The sequence below is a fragment of the Malassezia japonica genome, chromosome 1 (genome assembly GCF_029542785.1).
Source record: "Malassezia japonica chromosome 1, complete sequence".
Lineage (NCBI taxonomy): Eukaryota > Fungi > Basidiomycota > Malasseziomycetes > Malasseziales > Malasseziaceae > Malassezia > Malassezia japonica.
Window position 1 is genome coordinate 1,013,605 of NC_083370.1, and position 18,597 is coordinate 1,032,201.

The 18,597-nt window shown below is 66.1% G+C and overlaps 10 protein-coding genes across 10 annotated transcripts; 5 read left to right on the forward strand and 5 right to left on the reverse strand.

Annotated features, from left to right (window-relative positions):
- Window positions 1-154: 154 nt before the first annotated feature.
- MJAP1_000577 (uncharacterized protein) lies at window positions 155-7,259 on the forward strand (the record flags this gene model as incomplete). Its single annotated transcript, XM_060264544.1, has 2 exons — window positions 155-7,188; window positions 7,235-7,259. The coding sequence occupies 2 exons, from the start codon at window positions 155-157 to the stop codon at window positions 7,257-7,259; spliced, it is 7,059 nt and encodes a 2,352-aa protein (XP_060120527.1).
- Window positions 7,260-7,280: 21 nt separating this feature from the next.
- Window positions 7,281-8,595, reverse strand: MJAP1_000578 (uncharacterized protein; the record flags this gene model as incomplete). The annotated part of the gene is made up of 2 exons (XM_060264545.1): window positions 7,281-8,296; window positions 8,319-8,595. 2 exons carry the CDS (start codon window positions 8,593-8,595, stop codon window positions 7,281-7,283), a joined length of 1,293 nt encoding a protein of 430 aa, XP_060120528.1.
- A 58-nt stretch (window positions 8,596-8,653) lies between these two features.
- LUC7 (splicing factor) lies at window positions 8,654-9,459 on the reverse strand (the record flags this gene model as incomplete). The annotated part of the gene is made up of 3 exons (XM_060264546.1): window positions 8,654-9,259; window positions 9,282-9,379; window positions 9,402-9,459. 3 exons carry the CDS (start codon window positions 9,457-9,459, stop codon window positions 8,654-8,656), a joined length of 762 nt encoding a protein of 253 aa, XP_060120529.1.
- Window positions 9,460-9,498: 39 nt separating this feature from the next.
- CDC8 (dTMP kinase) lies at window positions 9,499-11,157 on the forward strand (the record flags this gene model as incomplete). Its single annotated transcript, XM_060264547.1, has 4 exons — window positions 9,499-9,789; window positions 9,812-10,003; window positions 10,026-10,035; window positions 10,058-11,157. The coding sequence occupies 4 exons, from the start codon at window positions 9,499-9,501 to the stop codon at window positions 11,155-11,157; spliced, it is 1,593 nt and encodes a 530-aa protein (XP_060120530.1).
- Window positions 11,158-11,171: 14 nt separating this feature from the next.
- Window positions 11,172-12,006, reverse strand: MJAP1_000581 (uncharacterized protein; the record flags this gene model as incomplete). Its single annotated transcript, XM_060264548.1, has 2 exons — window positions 11,172-11,950; window positions 11,973-12,006. The coding sequence occupies 2 exons, from the start codon at window positions 12,004-12,006 to the stop codon at window positions 11,172-11,174; spliced, it is 813 nt and encodes a 270-aa protein (XP_060120531.1).
- A 56-nt stretch (window positions 12,007-12,062) lies between these two features.
- MJAP1_000582 (uncharacterized protein) lies at window positions 12,063-12,501 on the forward strand (the record flags this gene model as incomplete). Its single annotated transcript, XM_060264549.1, has 4 exons — window positions 12,063-12,086; window positions 12,109-12,275; window positions 12,298-12,394; window positions 12,418-12,501. The coding sequence occupies 4 exons, from the start codon at window positions 12,063-12,065 to the stop codon at window positions 12,499-12,501; spliced, it is 372 nt and encodes a 123-aa protein (XP_060120532.1).
- An 83-nt stretch (window positions 12,502-12,584) lies between these two features.
- ATG9 (autophagy protein atg9) lies at window positions 12,585-14,455 on the forward strand (the record flags this gene model as incomplete). The annotated part of the gene is made up of 3 exons (XM_060264550.1): window positions 12,585-13,525; window positions 13,548-14,308; window positions 14,331-14,455. The coding sequence occupies 3 exons, from the start codon at window positions 12,585-12,587 to the stop codon at window positions 14,453-14,455; spliced, it is 1,827 nt and encodes a 608-aa protein (XP_060120533.1).
- Window positions 14,456-14,483: 28 nt separating this feature from the next.
- RTS1 (serine/threonine-protein phosphatase 2A 56 kDa regulatory subunit delta isoform) lies at window positions 14,484-16,788 on the reverse strand (the record flags this gene model as incomplete). The annotated part of the gene is made up of 2 exons (XM_060264551.1): window positions 14,484-16,742; window positions 16,765-16,788. 2 exons carry the CDS (start codon window positions 16,786-16,788, stop codon window positions 14,484-14,486), a joined length of 2,283 nt encoding a protein of 760 aa, XP_060120534.1.
- Window positions 16,789-16,970: 182 nt separating this feature from the next.
- On the forward strand, window positions 16,971-17,558 carry sec66 (Translocation protein S66; the record flags this gene model as incomplete). Its single annotated transcript, XM_060264552.1, has 1 exon — window positions 16,971-17,558. The coding sequence occupies one exon, from the start codon at window positions 16,971-16,973 to the stop codon at window positions 17,556-17,558; it is 588 nt and encodes a 195-aa protein (XP_060120535.1).
- A 26-nt stretch (window positions 17,559-17,584) lies between these two features.
- Window positions 17,585-18,562, reverse strand: CKB2 (casein kinase 2 regulatory subunit; the record flags this gene model as incomplete). Its single annotated transcript, XM_060264553.1, has 3 exons — window positions 17,585-18,321; window positions 18,344-18,535; window positions 18,559-18,562. The coding sequence occupies 3 exons, from the start codon at window positions 18,560-18,562 to the stop codon at window positions 17,585-17,587; spliced, it is 933 nt and encodes a 310-aa protein (XP_060120536.1).
- Window positions 18,563-18,597: the final 35 nt, after the last annotated feature.

The following is an 18,597-nucleotide window of genomic DNA, read 5'->3' on the forward strand; positions in this document are numbered from 1 at the left end:
AAGAGCCACGTGGAAACGCCGCGCGCTGCATGCCACAGGCCGGGCGAAGCGTGCGGGAAAGCCCCGAGTCGCGTACCGCGAGCTATTATTCTTTCGCGCGTAGGGCCTTTTCTTTCGTGCTACAACTCGCAGAGACTCAGGTTGGGACACTACCATGGCCCTTTTCTCTGACCTGAAGCGGGGTAAGAACAGAAAGGGCGCCAAGGGCGCCGCCTCTGCCGCCAAGGCAGAGGGCCAGGAGGTGCAAAAGAAAGTGACCGAGGCCAAGGGCAAGGCCTCGACGGCTGCGACCCAACCCAGTGGGGCAGCCACCACCGCCACCTCGGGGCTCAAGGGCAAGGGCACTGAGGCGACGGATGCGCTGACTGGCAAGGCCAAGGACGCGCCTGCGGGGCTCACGGGCAAGGCCAAGGACGCGCCTGCGGGACTGACGGGCAAGGCGCAGGACGCGTCGAAACAGGCACAGGATGCGCCCAAGACGCTGGCGGGCAAGGCGCCGACCGCCTCCGGCGCCGAGTCCGCCGAGAAGGAGGCACTCACTGCCGAGAAGGAGACCGCGTCGGGGCACTCGCGGTCGCACTCGCTCGACTTCCGCCGCCGCCTCCGCATGCCGAGCGGCATGTCGCTCAACAGCAAGCAGGGCGGCGGATTTGCGCCGTTCCGCCGCAACAAGTCGGGGCAGAATATCGCGGGCAACGCGTCGTCGAGCACCGTCGACTTGCTCAACACCCCGAACTCCAAGAAGGGCTCTACATCGCAGAACGTGACACCGACCAGCACCAAGACGCGTGCCGCGAGCAGCGGCGTAATTCCCCCGGTGCCGTTCCTGCCGGCCTTTATGCGCGAGAAGGGCAACGCGAACGCGACCGCGACGCAGGACGAAAAGGAAAAGCAGACGCTCCTTATGCCGAGCCCGTCGGACCTCGACGCGAACAAGGACAAGACCGGGGCCGCGCCGAGCATTGCCGCGCTCACACAGGGGGGCGCGCCAGCGAAGGATGCCACTAAGGACGCCAAGGAGGACACCTCGACCACGACGCAGCTGCCGGCTGCGACCACGTCGTCGGTGTCGACCTCGCCTACCGCCACGGGCGCCGCGCCGTCCATTGCGGGCGCCATGCTCTACAAGGGCCCGATGAGCCCCACGACTACGACTACGACTACGACTACTACGACCTCTGCGCCGCTGCGCAGCGCGTCGTCGCCGGCCGTCCCGACGTCGTCGGCGCCTTTGACGACTTCGTCCGCCCCTCTTTCGTACCTGACGACGACGCGCGCCGCCCCTGTCGACGCGCCCAAGACCGAGACGCCCAAGGCCGACGTCTCGACCGACTCCGCCAAGCCGGAGACGACCACGATCCTTCCCAGCTTCCTGCAGGCCAAGCCGCGCGTCAGCAACGAGGCCGACCGCTCGGCCGCAACGGTGATTGAGCGCCCCGTGGCGGAGACCTCGGCGGCTAAGGAGACGGAGCCGGTTAAAGAGGTTACGCCTGTCAAGGCCGTGCCGCCGTCGCCCGCTTACTCGCGCTACACGGCCGTCACCGCCGAGGACCATGAAGAGGACGAGGACGAGGAGGAAGAGGAAGACGACGACGACGATGACGACGCGCGCTCGCTTGCCTCGAGCTATGTGGGCACGGTCGAGTCTGCTGCGTTCACGCTGCCGATGCACGACGCGCACGAGTATCTCGAGACGCCCAGCGCGTCGGTCGCGCACGGTTTCGACCCCAAGAACACGCGCGTCGCGCCTGCGCCGCCGTTCGACGAGGACGTGGCGGACAAGACGGGTGACACGTCGCGTGCTACGCAGACACAGGTCGGCGACGAATCGGCGGACACGGAGCACGCCGACTCCTCCAAGGCTGGTCTCTTTGGTGGCATGTCGCTCGGTGCTCTTGCCACGGCCGGCATGTCGATGCTGTACCCCGGCAGCCGACAGGCGAGCGGCCAACACGCGCCGCTCGAGGACGATGAGGCGGAGGTGAAGGGCGCCAAGGCTGCGCCTGCCACGGCCGCCGCGCCGAGCGAGGAGTCCGACTCGCTGTACTCGCAGTCGGACGCTACCGACAGCAAGCGCCCGTCGATGATTAGTGAGAAGACGGGCGAGCCCACGTCGACCTTCCCTATTACGCGCCCGCTGGCCGGCTTCTCGAGCTCGACCATGACGCCGACCAAGAAGGACTTTACGCTGGGCAAGATGGCCAGCAAGGAAACTGTGCCTTCGCTCCCTGAAAAGAGCGAGGAGGCGCCGCGCCTGACGGCTGCCGACAAGGGCAAGGCGCCCGAGATGCCGTCGGCGCTCCAGGACAACGCCACGGTCCCGAGCGTGCCTGCCACTGCGCAGCTCCCCGAGGTGCCTGCCAAGGACACGCTCGACAAGGGCAAGGCGCCCGCGGTCCCGGCCAAGGTGCCGGCCGTGCCGCTGGCCGCGCCCGAGATCCCCAACGACCCGACTTCGGTGACGGATGTCGTGACGGACAAGTCGCCACTGCCGGATGCACCCGAGACGCTTCTGCCGGAGACGAAGGAGACCGTGCCGCAGGTGCCCAGCAAGGCGCCCGTTGTCCCAGAGAAGACGATCGCCGAGAAGACGGAGCTCGAGGAGCCCGCTCCGGCAGAGGTCGTCTCGACCGAGGCGCTGCCGACCAAGCCGGAGGAGCTCACGACCGAGCCCCTGGCGAAGGACGCCGTCGACGTGCCGGCGGAGACCGCCGTGCCTGCGGCGCTCGCCAAGGAGGCCGAGTCGAAGGAGCCTCTGGTGGCCGCGCCTATCGAGGAGACGGCTAAGCCCAAGGAGGCGCTTGCGGCTGCGGTGCCTGCCAAGGAGGAACCGGTGCAGGACTCGGAGCCTGTCAAGGCCGCTGAGCCTATCCAGGCGGCTGCGCCCCTGAAGGCTACCGAACCTGTGGAGACCGAGCCTGTGAAGGAGATCGAGCCTGTGAAGGAGACCGAGCCTGTGAAGGAGGCTGAGCCTCTCAAGGCCGCTGTGCCGGTTAAGGAGGCTGAGCCTCTCAAGACCGACGAGCCCGTCAAGGAGGCCCTTGCGGAGCCCACCAAGACGGTGGAGCCTGCCAAGGCGACCCCTGTGGAGCCCACCCAGACCGTGGAGCCTACCGAGACTGCGGAGCCCACCAAGGCCGCTATCGAGCCCACTACCGAGACTTCTGCCGAGTCCGCCGACAAGTCCGACACGGTCACGTCGACGATCGGCGGCGCCGCTGCCGGCGCTGCTGCGGGTGTTGCTGCCGGCATGGCCTACCTGAAGAACGCTACGCTCGGCCCCCGTGCCGAGCAGCGCGACACGGACAAGGAACCTACATCGGCACCTACGCTGCCGTACGCCTCGACGACGGCGCCTACGCTGCCGTATGCCTCGACGACGCCTGCTGCCCAGGCGACCTCGACGGCGCCTACTTCGACGGGTTCCACGACGCTCCTTCCCCCCTTCCTGCCGGGCCACGACGTGAAGCGCAGCGACGTGCCGACCAAGTCGGTCGATGCGCCCGCCGAGATCTCCAAGACCGAGGCTCCTGCCGCTACGGCGGTGCCTGCGTCCACGTCGGCGCCTGCGCCTGCGCCGGTTCCAGTGCCCGAGCCTGTGGCTCCCTCGGCGCCCTCCGAGGCGCGCCCCGAGGACCTGCTGGTCGAGCCGCGCAAGCCCGAGACTGTCACGCCGAGCTCGTCGGTGCCCCAGACGAGCGCCACGCCGAGCTCGTCGGTGCCCCAGACGGGTGCCACGCCGAGCTCTGCGCCCAAGCCAAGCACGACGCCCAAGGCAGAGGTCCCGTCGCACCTCGCGACGGCGCCCGTCGCTGCGCCCGAGCCCGTGCCTGCGCGCTCGCCCGAGGACGACAAAAAGCCGCGCCGCAAGAGCAAGCGCTTTAGCTTCGACAACCGCAACTCGGGCCTCTTTGCCAACGTGCCGTTCCTGTCGCGCCACTCGAAGCGCAGCTCGGTCTCGTCCGGCCCTGAGCCCGAGGCGGAGCCCGAGACGGGCGCCAAGCCGCAGGTGCCGCAGAAGGACCCCAACCGCCTCTCTGCGCTGCAGTCGCTCTCGGGCGTCTCGATGCGCGACGCCGCAGACCGCAGCGGCAGGCATCTGCCCGGCAGCGACGCCGAGCTGCCGCAGATGCCGCCTGTGCCGACCGCGCCGTCGATGAAGGAGCTGTCGTCGCCGAAGAAGCCGCTTGTGCCGGGTGTGCCCAAGACCCCCAAGCGCACGTCGGCATCGGCGCCCAAGTCGACAACGCCGAGCGCGCTGCCGCCTGTCCCTGCGGCGCCAGCTCCGAGTGCGCCGGCCCCCGAGCTCGAGGAGCCCGAGGTGCCGAACACGCTCGCCCCTGCGAACGTCTCGATGACACCGCTTGCGATGCGCGAGTCGGAGCAGGCTGCCGAGGAGCCCGTGATGGAGCTCCCAGAGACCTCTGCGCCCGCGCCCGTTCCCCAGGCCGTGATGGTCGACCCGCCGACGTCGCACGCCCCGACCGGCGTCGAGCCGACCCCTGTGCCCGAGGAGCCCGAGGCGGTGCCCGAGCCTGCGCCGGTCCCGGTTGCGGTGAACGTGCCTGCGCCGGCGTCGTACAGCGCGGTGCCTGTGCAGCAGTACATGGAGCCCGTGCGTGCGCCCGCGCAGACGTCGCTCCCTCGCTACATTTCGCTCGAGACGGAGCTGTCGACTGCGCCGCAGTCTGGCTACGCGCGCCAGCTCGATAATGTGCAGACAGGCTACGCGCGCCAGCTCGACCAGGTGCAGCCTACCTATGCGACGCAGCACGATATTGTGCGCCCGACGTATGCGAAGCAGCTCGACGACGTGCAGCCCTCTGCTGAGCAGGAGGAGCACGACAGCAAGGTTGAGGCGCTGCTTGCGCCTCAGCTTGACACGGAGCCGCCTGCGGAGCACGCCCACGATCACAGCCACGGCAATGTCGAGGCGCTGCTTGCGCCCCAGCTCGACACGGAGCCGCCTGCGGAACACGACCACGATCACAGCCACGGCAACCTCAAGGCGCTGCTTGCGCCTCAGCTCGACACGGAGCCGCCCGCGGAGCACGCCCACGATCACAGCCACGGCAATGTCGAGGCGCTGCTTGCTCCCCAGCTCGCCACGCACGAGCTTGAGAAGGAAGAGCATGCGCAGGCCGACGAGCACGACGTGAATACGGTGCTTGCGCGCCAGCACGCGTCTGCGCCGCAGTACGCGACGTCGCTCGATGCCGCGCCGGTCGCTGTCCCGGTCGCCGCGCCGGTCGCTGTCCCGGTCGCCGCGCCGGTGTCGGCGCCGTACGACCCCCAGCCGGTGCAGGAGGGCTTCCCGCGGTACCTGCAGACGGTGCCCGAGAGCGAGGAGCAGGCCGGTGTGCCCGAGGTCGACGAGAGTGTCGTCAGCCAGCCAGCGCAATACGCCGACGCGCACGACTCGGTTCCTCCCGTGCCTGTTGCGGTGTCTGTCGCCCCCCCTGTCTCGACGCCGTCGGTGCTGCGTGGCTCGGCGGCGTACGACCCCGAGTCGATTTCGCACTTCCTCAGTGCGATGGACGAGCTGGACTACTCGCGTGCGGTCGTGCGTGCCTCGTCGCTCGGTGTGCCCCTGTCGCAGATCCCCAGCAACATTCCGACTGCGGCCCCCCCCGCGGTTGCGCCGACGCGCCCCGTCGAGGAGCCGCTGCGCCCCAGCGAGCGCTTTGCCGGCAAGGGTGTGCAGTGGGACTCGGACGACTGGCTGCGCAGCCAGGTGCGTGGCGCGAGCACGGAGCAGCAGCGCGACCTTGACTCCTTCCTCAAGGCGCGCCGCCAGTACGTGCCTACGTTTGCCAAGGACTCTGCGCTCCCCCCCGTTCCCCCCAAGGATGTGGATGCGAAGCGCGACTCGATGGCGGGCCGCCGTCTGTCGCGCATGAACTCGACCGGGAGCAACTTTGTGCTCTTTGACCAGTTCCTTTCGTCGGACTCGGAGCCGATCGACACCCACCTCTTCAACCTTGACGAGCTCGAGGAGGCCCACAAGATCAAGACGACGCCGCAGATGCCCAGCGAGCCCGTCATGGATCAGCACGAGCGCGACGTGCACATTACGCACACCGCGCTCCCCGACCTCCCTGCCGAAGCGCACGAGCCCAAAGCGCCCGAGCCTGCGGCGTACGAGTCCAAGGCGCCGCCGTTTGTGTACGAGGCGACGAAGCCTGCCGCAAAGCGCGAGAGCGTGCCGTACGACCAGTTTGGTGGCGCCCGTCCCCTGTACGAGGTGGACGAGGAGCGTACCGCCCAGCCGTACGAGCAGCAGCCGTATGAGCAGCAGCCGTACGAGCAGCAGCCGTACGAGCAGCAGCCGTACGAGCAGCAGCCGTATGAGCAACAGCCGTATGAGCAACAGCCGTATGAGCAGCAGCCGTATGAGCAGCAGCCGTACGAGCAGTACGCCGGCTACGAGCAGCCGGCGCAGCCGTACGAGCAGCCCGCCGAGGCGTACGAGCAGCCGTACGCTCAGCAGCCGTACCAGCAAGGCTACGAGCAGCAGTACGAGGGCTACGAACAACAGTACCCGGGCTACGAACAGTACCCCGGCTACGAGCAGCAGTACGCCGGCTACGAGCAGTACGATCCCCAGTACGCGAACTATGAGCAGCAAGGCGCCTACCCCGGCTACGACCAGCAGTACGCCCAGCAGTACCCACAGCAGCCCTACGCCCAGGGCTACGAAGGCTACGAGCAGGCGTACCCCGCGTCGGAGGCTCGTACGCAGCGCCCGACGCAGCCGGCGGCGGAGGCGCGTGCCCAGCGCCCCACCCAACCGGCGGCGGACGTGCGTGCCCAGCGCCCCACCCAACCGGCGGCGGACGTGCGTGCCCAGCGCCCCACCCAACCGGCGGCGGACGTGCGTGCCCAGCGTCCCACCCAACCGCGCCCGCCGCAGGCGCAGGCGATGCAGCCCGGCCAGACGTACGACTCGCTGGCACAGTCGTCGTACGACGGCTACGCGAAGCGCCCGCCGCGCGTTGCCGAGTCCGCGTCGATGGCGCCGCTGCACAAGCGTGGCCTGCCGACCTCGGCCTACACTGAGCCCGCGTCTGGCCGCCCCGGCCGCCGCGCGGACCCCTCGATGGAGCCCCCGGTGCTCTCGGCGCCGAGCGTGCGCGAAGGCTACGGCCAGCCCTCGACGTCCACCCCTTCGCTGTCCTCCGCCGGTGGGTCCAAGCGCCACAAGCGCCAGGCCTCGGCGGGTCAGTCCAAGAAGGGCAACCGCTGGGCGGCGCTTCTGAGCAACGACCCGGTTTCTGCTGCTAGGAAATAGACGAATCTACGATGCGTGCGAGAATCTCGAGGCGCTCATGCGCCGTGCGCCGCCGGAGGCCCTCGTCGAGCGCGTCGGCGGCGCGCTGCGCGAGCGTCCACACGCGCTGGGGCTGCCGAGCGCCGCCGTGCCGCGCCCCGGCGATCGCCTCGCAGTAGGCTGTCGCGATGCGGTCGTCGCGCGCAAACGCATAATCCGGCAGCGGCGCGTCGCTGCCCCGCACGCGCTCCCACAGTGCGAGGAGCACGAGGTCCGAGGCGGCGTTGGCAATGTAGTCCTCGATCGCCGCGACGACGTACTGGTCGCGCTTGCGGCGCATGCGCAAATTCGCGGTGAGGAACTGGCTCACGATATCGCGCGCGACGTGCGTGGGCCGCGGCGCGTACGCGTCGCTGCTCGCCGCCGCACGCAGCTCGTGCGCGACGGCCTTGGTCGACTGCGCGATCCAGCGCACGCCTTCGGCCATCACGAGGATCTGGATATAGGATGCCAAGAGTGCTGTCTGCTCGCGGTCGAGGCTGTGGTCGATCGCGAGCTTGAGGTTCGCGCGTACCTTGCGCAGCGTGCTCAGCGTCGCCTCGCCCGCGTCCGCGACCTGGTCCGGGAGCTGGTTCACAAAGCGCGAGAGCGCGCCGGCCAGGAACAGACTCACTCGGTCGTACTCCGGCCCGAGCGAGATGGCGTACTCGAGCGGCGTGCGCGCCTCGTCGCCGCCGAGCAGCAGCGCAAAGTCCTTGTCGCGGATCGCCATGATCGTGTCGATATCTTTGCGCTCGACCGCTGCGTAGACGTCGTGGGGCTCGTACGGGCGCCGCGCACGCTGCGTAGCCGACGGTGCGCGCTGCTGCGTCGCAGAGAGGGCCAGCGGAATGTCGCCCTGCTCGATCTTGGGCGGCGCCGTGTCGGGCTCGACGGCAACACGGCGCACGAGCTCGGCGAGCGCCCAGTAACCGCGCACCGTGCCGCTCTTTTCACCGACCAGGCACGGGTCCATGCGGTAGGCGACTGTGTGAGTACAAAGACGTACGCTCCATCTCGCGCAGCGCCGAGCGTACGCACGAGTACTGGCTCGAGCCGTCGTGCCCCGCCGAGGGAAAGAGCCGCTGGAGCTTGGCCTCGGGGATGACGGGAAACGGGGGGTGGGGATCGTCGCTCTCGCTGATCGGCGCGACGAGCGTCGCGTCGGCCGGCACCCGCGCCGTTGACGGCACATGCGCCTCTTTCGGCGCATCGGCCTTGCTAAAGAAACTTTGTGTGCGTGCGCGCACCGTGTCCGCGTACGACTTCCACGCCCCAGACGCCATGCTCGCCTCCACGACCCTCCACCGGGTCGCCTCCACCAGCGAGTAGATCGTATGTAGGCTATACAGGCGAGCGACTACGGCGGCGCGCCGCGTCCGGGCGCTGCTGCGGTGCGCTGTTCTTCTGCTGCTCAAACTCGGTGAGCAGGTCGCGCAGGCGCATGTATCCCAGGTGCATTTTCCCGCTAAAGTGGTCGGCCAGGCGGCGGTCCGAGTCGAGGATCGAGAGGTAGGCGCCGCACACGTCGCACACACGTAGCTTTTGGTGCCCACTTGCACCGCTGTTTTCCTGGAGCACCTGGAGCTCCTTTTCCTTCTCGCCGCGCTCGGCCTTGAGTGCATCGACCTTGGCGAGCTCCTTGAGCGACTCTTCGACCTGCCCCTGCTCACCGAGCTTCTCCATCTCGGCGGTGGCCGCGGTGATCGCCTCTTCGACCTCGTTGATATCACGCATGATCGCGTTGGAGCGCTCCATCTCCTCGGGCGTCTGGTCGAGTCGCCGGCGGTTTGCGGCAATCTTTCGGTCAATGTCTGTGATGAACAGGTGGATATTCCGCTGGTGCTCCGCCGTGATCTGGGGGAAACTCTCGCCTCTGGCGACCGCCGCATCGTACAGCTCCTTGTACCGCGGCAGGTGCGACTGCGGGCACGGGCCGAGATCCATTTTCTGGGTCAGGAGCACGACGTACCGTGTTGCTAAACAGGTCGTGGGGGCACACGCCGCACAAAAAGTTGCGGCACACCTTGGGATCCGTAAAGTGCATATCCTTGTCCGCGGTGCCCATCACTGCGTCAGCCGTGCGACCTACCCTCGGGGCCCATCAGGCGCTCGAGCGCCACGCGCTGCACCTCCGCTTTCCTGCCCATGGCGAGAGGAAAAGCCCACGTGGCTCGACGCGTCGCGCCATGGCCGAGCACCGTGTCGACGTGCCGTTCCTGGACGCGGGTCTCGCGTCCGAGCCCGATTCCCACTATTCCGGTCTCTTGATCCAGAGAGATGCAGCCGAAAGCGGCGCGATACTCGAGCGCAGCCATACGGCCGGGCGCCCGCTCGCGCTGCTGCTCCACGGCATGGGATCCCACAAGAACGCCGTCTTTTTCAAGCCGCTCGCGCACGCGCTGCCGATCGACTCGTATCGCTTCGACCACCGCGGCGAGGGCGAGTCGCCGGGCGAGTGGACGAATGGCCAGTACGATGTACGTCGCCTCCCTCACACAGACCTATGCGGCGGAAGTCGCGCACGTCGTCGAGTACCTTGTCACGCGCTTTGGCTACGTGATCGAGCTAATTGTGGCGCACTCCAAGAGCGTCGCGATTACCTATGCGTACGCGTCCAAGTTCTGCACCAAGCCGGGCCTCCATCGCCCGCCGGCGCTGATGGCCATGTTCTCGGGCCGCTTTTGGATGTCGGTACGTTGCCCTACTCACCCAGCGCGTCTATGGTAGGTCGCTCCGCTCACACAGAACGCGCCGACGAGTTCGAACCTTCGTTCCAGCAAAAAGGGCACTTTGAGCGCCAGATTCCGACGCGCAACGGCATGCGCGCTGTCCAAATGACGCGCGAAGACTTTATCGCCGGCTGCGAATACCCCACGCCGCAGCACGCCGCGCGCCTCCCGACGTCGGTGCAGGTGCTGATCGTGCACGGGACCGACGACAAGGTCGTGCCGGTGGTCGATTCGGCCGGTTACATGAATGCGCTCACTGCTCAGCCGACACGCCGCCCGGGCACGGTCCAGCTCCAGATGATCGAGGGGTGCGACCACAACTATTCCGGTGCGTACCGTGCGAATATGGTCGAACGCGTGCTAAAGTGGCGCGCGACGTGCCTCGCGGCGCAGCAGCACGCGCCGGCCGCGCCTCCCTCGTGGACCGCAGGGACGCGCGGCTCGCGGGGCGCGCTGATCGTCGTTGAAGGCCTCGATCGTGCGGGCAAGTCGACGCAGGTTGCGCGCCTCGTCGACCTGCTGCACGCGCGCCTCGTCAAGTTCCCGGATCGCACGACCGAAATCGGGCAGATGATCAACGCGTACCTGACGAATGCGCGCGACACGCCCGACGAGGCGATCCACCTGTTGTTCTCCGCGAACCGCTGGGAAGTGATGCAGAGCATTGTACAGACGCTCTCTTCCGGCCAGTCGGTGGTATGCGACCGCTATGCGTTCTCCGGCATTGCCTACTCGCGCGCCAAAGGCCTCGACCTCGGCTGGTGCCTCGCGCCGGACGTCGGCATCCCGATGCCGGACCTGACCCTCTTCCTTGACCTGGACGAGGCGACGGCCGCGGCGCGGAGTGCGTACGGCGAGGAGCGCTACGAGAAGCTGGCGTTCCAGCGCGTGGTGCGCCAGACCTTTGCCGACGTCGAGCACCTCGTGCAGGCCGGCGGCGGCGTCTGGACGCGCGTCAACGCCGCCGGCACGCCGGACGAGGTGTACGACGTGGTGCGTGCCGAGGCGCAGCGTGTGCTGCAGCGCGTGCAACACGACCACGCGTCGTTGCGCCCACTCGCTCTCGACATGCTGCCGCCGGCCGAGCCACAGAGCCAACAACGCCCGAGTCTATAGCAGTATGTACATGGCTACTGCCCAAACTGCGCCTTGAGCTGCAGAATGCTCGCGCGCTGGTCAGGCGGCAGCGCGTTGATCTGGTCCGGCGTCAGCTGCAGCACCTGGTTGAGGAGCTGCCGCTGCTGGTCGTCGAGCTGGGGGCCCGGCGCGGGCGTCGGCGTCGCCTGGACCGGCGCAGGCGCAGGCGCCGGTGTGGGCGTCGGCGTGCTCCGCGTCTCGGTCTTGATCGGCATCGGCGGCGCGGGGGGGGCATGTGCAGCGCCAGACTCGCCCAGCACGCGCTGCACCACGACTGGGTCCACAACATTCATCATGAGCATTGCGTGGAATACAGCATAAGCCAGCTGGGGGTTGCCGAGGAGCAGCGCCCGAGCCTGGTCGGGCGCGGTGGCAGCGAGTCCTTTCATCTGCGTGAGGATATCCATGAGCTGGTGCGGCGGCAGCGAGGCGATGGCATGCGTAATGGCATCCGTCGACGACACGCCGGGCGGCAGCGGCGCGCCCGCCGGAAACGGCGCCAGCGCCGCGGGTTTCGAGCGCGTCTCGCCGCCGCTCACCATCGGGTCCATCTCTGCAAAGTCGAGGCGCAGGGGGCGGCCGCCGACCTCGACGTCGTTCAGGTTGCGCACCGCCGACGCCGCGGTTTCTGCGTCTTCGTATTCGCAGAATCCGTACCCCTTAAACTTGCCCTGCTCCTTGTCGCTCACGAGGCGGAAGGCGACGACGCGGCCCACCTCGGAAAACACATTGACCAGCTGCTCTTCCGAAATATCATAGGGGATGTTTCCGACTGTCTCAGCAGAGCCACCTACCAAACACCACCCGCGTTCCTGTACGGTTCGCCATGCTGGCGGACGACGCGTAGTCGGGGAATTATGTGTGCGATTTTGTCGCACGCCGCCATGTCGGAAGAGTCGCTGCCGGTGGTAGGTGCCTGATCTGATGTAGCTGCTCAATACAGTACAGACGCGCCTGGTGCAGTCGCAGCGCCAGCTGAGCATTGTGCGCGCACAGGTGAATGCGCGACAGCGCGAGATCAAGCTCCAGGAGCTGACGCTCGAGCAGCTCAAGGGACTGGGGCCCGAAACGCGCATGTACGAGGCCGTGGGCAAGATGTAGGTCTATGCACTAATCCAGGTTCATGCAAGAAAGCTACGATGACCTCACGTCGGATATCCAGCGGAAACAGGGCTCGGCCTCGGAAGAGACCGACATGCTGCTGAAAAAGCAAAAGGTACGCTGCATACCCTGACGCAGTTCCTTGAAAAGCAGGTGGCCGAGGCACAGTCGCACCTGAACGACCTCGTGCGCTCGATCGAACGCGCGAATGTGCCCGCGTAATGTACCATAGCGCCGCGCCGCGCCGGCAACGAAGTACACACCTCCACGACAGCCCCCCTCCACCTTCCCCACACCTTATCAGGATGGAGGTATGGACGCGGGGGGGCGGCGCCGACGAGGCGCAAGACTGCGGGCCGCCGACGTCGCTCATCCTCGAGCGTGTCGGACATAGCAAGAGCATATTTGACGAATCCGCACTCCCGCCGGTCGACGAGGAGGAGGGCGACCGCGCGGCGCTGCTCGGCCACGCGCGTGCGCCACGCGCGGCGCACGCACCTCCCAGCGCGCACGAGCGCGCGCTGTGGCACTGGGTGAATGTCGTGGACATGGACGGCTTTCTGAAAGAGATCTACGAGTATTATACGGGGCAGGGGTATACAAGCATCGTGCTCGGGCGCGTACTGAGCGTGCTTACCTGTGCGTTTGTCGTGGTCTTTGCCGCCTTCCTTGGTGGCTGCATCGACTACTCGGCGATTCGCATGGGGGGGACACTCCACGAGGCGCTCGTAGGCCAGTGCTTTGCGCGCGTGTCGACACTGTCGATTGCCTCGGTGGCGGTCGTGGGCATGGTCTGTGCGTGGCAGGCGGTCATTTTTGGCTCGAGCCTCAAGCGCCTCGCTGCGCTGCGCGACATCTACACGCACCTCTTTGACATTCCTGAGGACGATCTCGTGTCGATTCCGTGGGAAGAGGTCGTGACACGGCTGCAGCGGCTGGCCGAGGCGCATCCTTGCGCAGCGCATCACGAAGGCGTGTCGTTCGACGCGCTCAGCGTTGCGCACCGTATCATGCGCCAGGAAAACTTTTTGATTGCGCTCGAGGACCACGGCATCCTGTGCGCCGAGGTACCACTCCCGACACACAGCGCGTTCGTCCACAGCGCACTCGGCGCGCTGTTTCCGCGGCTGTCGCGCGCGTTGGAGTGGAATCTGCGGTTTTGCCTGCTGGGCTTTGCGTTTAATGCCTCGGGGCAGTTTCAGCCGCACCTACTCGAGGCGCAGCACCGTGCAGAGAGCATCGCGAGGTACGGTCTTGTGCTAATGCAGTGTGCGCCGCCGCTTTTTGTTCATGGCCCTGGTGAATGCGGTGCTGGCCCCGTTCCTGGTCGTGTACCTTCTCGTGTACTCCTTTTTTCGGTACTTTGAAGAGTACCACCGCAACCCCGCCTCGCTCGGATCGCGGCAATATACCCTCCTCGCCCGCTGGCGGTTCCGTGAATACAACGAGCTCCCCCACCTCTTCCAGCAGCGGCTGCACCAGAGCTACGCAAGCGCGCGTACCTACCTCGACCAATTTCCCCGCGCACGATACGTGCGCGTGGCGCGCTTTGGCGCGTTCATCTCGGGCTCGTTTGTGGCGGTCTTTTTGCTCGGTGCGGTGATCGAGCCCGACGTGATGGTGCATTTTGACATTGTGCCTGGGCGAAATGTGCTCTTTTTCCTCGGCGTGTGCGGCACGGCGCTCGCAGCGTTCCGGGGTATGATCCCTGATGAGCATGCGGTGCGCGATCCCCAAGCGGCGCTCGACGCGGTGATCCACTATACCCACTACTGCCCCCCCGCGTGGCGCCAAGGACAGATGTACTCGACGCGTGTCCTGCGCGAATTTTGCGCGCTGTACGCACTGAAAGTGCACGTCTTTCTGAACGAGCTTCTCTCTGTGCTCATCACGCCGCTCGTCCTCTGGCGGTGCCAGGAGCGCCTGGCGGAAAAGTACGTCGACTTTTTCCGTCACGGCACCGTGCACGTCCCTGGCCTCGGCTACGTTTGCCGGTACGCGGCGTTTGACGTGGATGCGCGCGATAATAGTAGGTCGCCTCACTCACACAGAAATGGAGCAGAGCATGCTCTCATTCTCAGTCGCGCACCCCGCGTGGGCGTCGCAGCACCAAGTGCCGTCTGCACCTCCAGGGCGCTTCCCCTTTACGCCCAGCAGCTCGGTCCGCGCAATGTAGATGCTGTACAGCAGGCTATGCGGCTAGATTATACAAGGGACATCTCGTTCGTACGGCCCACGAGCGACGGTGTCGATCGCGGCGGCGTACTGGGTTCGTCGAGGTACGCCGAGATGGCCGAGTCGTGTAAATCGACACCGGTCTCGGCGTCTTCAAACTCGCCGGTGAACGAGGTGCCTGCTGTGCTGTTTGGCGACAGTTCGCGTTCGTCGAGCATGTGTTCGGTCGCGTTCGGCGGCGACGGCGCGCGGCCGGCCGACGGCCCGAGCTCTGCGCTGGGCCCCAGTCCGTGGAGGATCGAGGCGGAGCTGGCCAAGCTCAGTGCGGGCGGTGCGAGGCCCGACAAGGTGCTTGTGAATGGCAGCGACTCGTACGTGCTCTCGTGGCGCGTCGTGCTTGGCTCCGCACGCGTTGTCGCAGGCGGCGCTGGGTCGACGCTGCCGAGCGACTTGGGCACCGGCATGCTGAGTTTCTGCGAGTTGCGCACGGCCGAGGTGCGGAGCTTCTGCCAAGCGCGCTCCCGGGCCTGCTGCTTCTGTTCCATAGAGGCGCGTTGGTGCTGGTTTTCGGAAGAGACCAAGTCGAAAAAGGCCGGGTTGATTTCCATAAAAAGCTTCAAAGCGTTGTACACGAGGGTATGGATCGTCTGGTTCCAGTGCGCTTTGGAGTTGTCAAAGAGACTGTCAAAGACGATCGGCAGGATCACATGAATATTGTCGCCCATCAGGTTGACAATGTACTCATTGTTCCAAAAGTACAGCGCGCGCTCGGCCACCTGGAAGTGCTGGCTTTGGATGCAGCGGGCGAGCTGCTGGAACAGAGGCACCTGGATCTTGACAAAGTCCTGCGGCTCGATTACGTCGAGCACCTCTTCGACCTCGTTCAGGAACATGACCTCTTTCTGCGAGTTGGTCTTGGGCCAGAAGCGCAAGAGGCCCAGGACGACCTCTTCGGTGAGCAGGCTGTCCTTTTCAATAAACTGCACGACACAGTACGCGAGTTGGGGGTGGTACATCGCCAGACTCTTGGCCTTGTGTAGCGGCAAGAGGACGCGCGTGAGAAAGACCTTGTGCTCCTCCTTGAGCGGCAGCGCAAAGCCGTTGATGATCGATCCCAGAATCTCGAGCAGTTCGGCGATACCATTGTGCCGTTCCGTCTCGTAGATAAACTGGAAAAAGACATTGTTGATCGAGCGGCGGATAAACGCGCGCAGGTTCAGAAACTTGCCATAGATCCGGTGCAGCATCGTCTTGAGAAAGTCGCGCTCGCGCGGGTCTTCGCTGTCAAACAGCTCGAGCAGCTGGATGACAAAGGACTGGTCAATGTACTTTTTCGCAATGTTGGTATTCAACTCGGAGCTCTCGATAAAGCGGAGGAACAGCTCGTAGACCACCTGCAAATGCGGCCACGCGAGCTCCAGCACCGGCTCGTCCTCTTCGGGGTCGAATGCTTCGCCTGCGGCATTGGTCTGAGGAGGAATCGTGCGGAACAGGTTTGCCGCAAACATGTTGACCATCTCGGGGTAGATCGGCTCGGTAATCGCGCCGCGCTGTGTCGTGAGGTACTCAAACATCTCTTGCAGCGCTTGCGCTTTGATATGCTTGCCGCGCAGCTCCTGACTCGCATCGTTAAAGTCAAAGACGACACTGCACTGCCGCAGCTTACGCACAAACAGATCCGTGCGCTCCGCCGGCGGCACCTCGTGGAAGGAGGGCAGCGGCTCGAGCGTCACATTCTCCGACGGCTGGATACGGCTGCTGCGCTGCTTTCGCGGCGGCGTCTTGGTCACAGGGATCGTATCTTTCGGCGCCACAGTCTGTGGCACGGGCTGGCGTGTACGGGCCAGTGCCACGGACGGCGCCGTGCCGCTCGCAGGCGCACTGGGCGTGCCCGCATTCAGGTGGAAGGAAGGCGTCTTGGGAGGAGCGCCTTTTGCACCCGGCACTGCGAGCGTCTCGGGGTCGCTCGCGGGCGTCTTGGGCACGCTCGGCGTGCTGCCACCCGCCGCGCTCCAGGCGCCAGATGCCGGTGCACTCGCCGGACGAGCGGCCGGAGTCGGGGCGGGGCCGCGGCCGGCAGGCGGCGTCGGCGGCACGTTGCGCGACGAGGCAGCGTCGGACGACGACGCATTCGGTGCACTCGCCGGACGCGACGACGAGCCACCAAGAAACGAGCGTGGGTTGTGGTCTTTGGTGGGGGGTGCCGGGCCTCCGCTGCTTCCTTGCTGCGAGCGGCCCTGGCCGTTGCCATTGCTCGGGGCGTCGTTGTGTCTTGACCGGGACAGATTCTGGGTGAGCATTAATACGTACCATTGCTTTCTTGAGTCCTTTCATGGTTCCGGCGTCAAATCCGTGCCGGAGACCAAGTCGCGCAGCGCAGGACCAAGGGCGGTGGGGAGGCGCCCCGAGGGCCGCCGCCGAGTGATGTCTGGCATGTGGGCCTAAGAGGCCCGCGGGCATGTTGGGCGCCACGCGGGCAGGACGAATACGCACCTCCATTCCGGACCCTTGTCGCCATGGCGCTGTCCGTCTTTGTGCCGATCGCGTACATTGCGACGCTGTTCCTTGCGCTCGCCGCCTTTAGCAAGGTGTACCGGCGGCGCGAGACCAAGCGCAAGACTGCGTACCAAGTGACGAAAACCGCGGACGAGGACGTGAACGCCCCCCGCGCCATTTATAACGCGCTCGCCGGCGTGCAGGACGAGTTCCCCGATGGCGACGCCAACGATCCCGAATGGATCGTGCCGCGTGCGACGCTGCAAGGCGCGCTGATTGCGCGCGCCGTGGCGGCGCTCCGGAATATGTCGACGCTGCGTTCCGACAAGCAGGCGCTCGCGGCGCTGCTCGAGCGCGGCTCGGTCGGCGACGATGCGGCAGTGCTGCTCGAGACGATGGACGAGGATATCCGCGCCGAGGTCATGGCGATTGTGCGCGAGGCCGGGCGCTTTGAGCAGAGCTGGAGCAAGCTCATCTTTCAGAGCGCCGGCGAGATCTCGTCGAATCTGCGCTACCGCGACGTGCTGCTCGAAATTAACAAGCAGCGCGAGGAGGAGGCTGCCAAAACGCGCCAGCTGGGCCTGCCTGTGCCGACGATAAGCGCCTAGCTACGAGATAGAGATGAATTACGGTGCTAGAGACTCGTCTTGCCCCCTTCGGTTTTTTGCCGGAACCGCGCGATGCGCCCCACCTGCTGCTGCTGCTTCTTCTCCTGCCAGGCCATCAGACGGCTCGTTTCGTGCACCGGGAAACCAAAGATGCGCGGCACGACGCGTTCCACGTCGGGCACTGCGGGCTTGTTCGGCAGCGGCGACGAGGTGCCCGAGTCGGCGTTGGACGCGTGGCCGACGCGCGCCTCGCTCGGCGGGTTCGACGCGGTCTCGCTGCTCACCTCGTCCATCTGTGAGTGGGTGAGCGAGTTGTTTTGCTCGAGCGCGAGCGCACGCTGGTGCAGCACGTCGGCGGAAATTCCGCCATAGGACTGCTTCGCGGTCGGATGGGGGCCGCCCGTCGCCGTCTTGACCGGCACCATGTGGGGGTATACCATGAAGAGCATATGAGGGAACGAGGTGCCGAAAAACGCGCCGTCGATCGAGCCGTGCCGCGAGCTCTTGGGGCTGTATAAATCTTCGCACCGGGGGCAGTACAGCTTCACCGGGCTGCGAAAGGGTAGATCGGACAGGCCCACCGGGAGGAGCGGCTGCTGGTAGCACAGCACGCGGGGACAGCGCCCAAAGTCGGCGTGCTTGTACTTTTCCAGCATCTTGGCGAGGCCCCGCGTCGTGATAATGTAGCGCGCATGGATCAGGCCGTACAGGATGCGCGCCTGCGTCTCGATCTGCTCGCGCTGGTCGTCGTCCAGTTGCTCATCTGCGTTAGCTTATGCACTTACCCAGCGCATCGGTAATCAGGTCCAGCGCATGCATGTAGTGCTGCACCTCGGTATTGAGACCCGTCAGGTTGAAGCGGTCCAGAATGTAGTCCTCGTCCAACTCGCAAAAGTATTCGTTGCCTTTTGTGGAGAGGAACCACGCAATCCATGTGCTCGCCGCATAGTCGGACGACCCCGACGAAAGTTCTTCCACTGCCGTCAGCTACACCACCTACTCATCTCGGTCCGCCGCGTGGAGAGCGGAATGCGTGTTG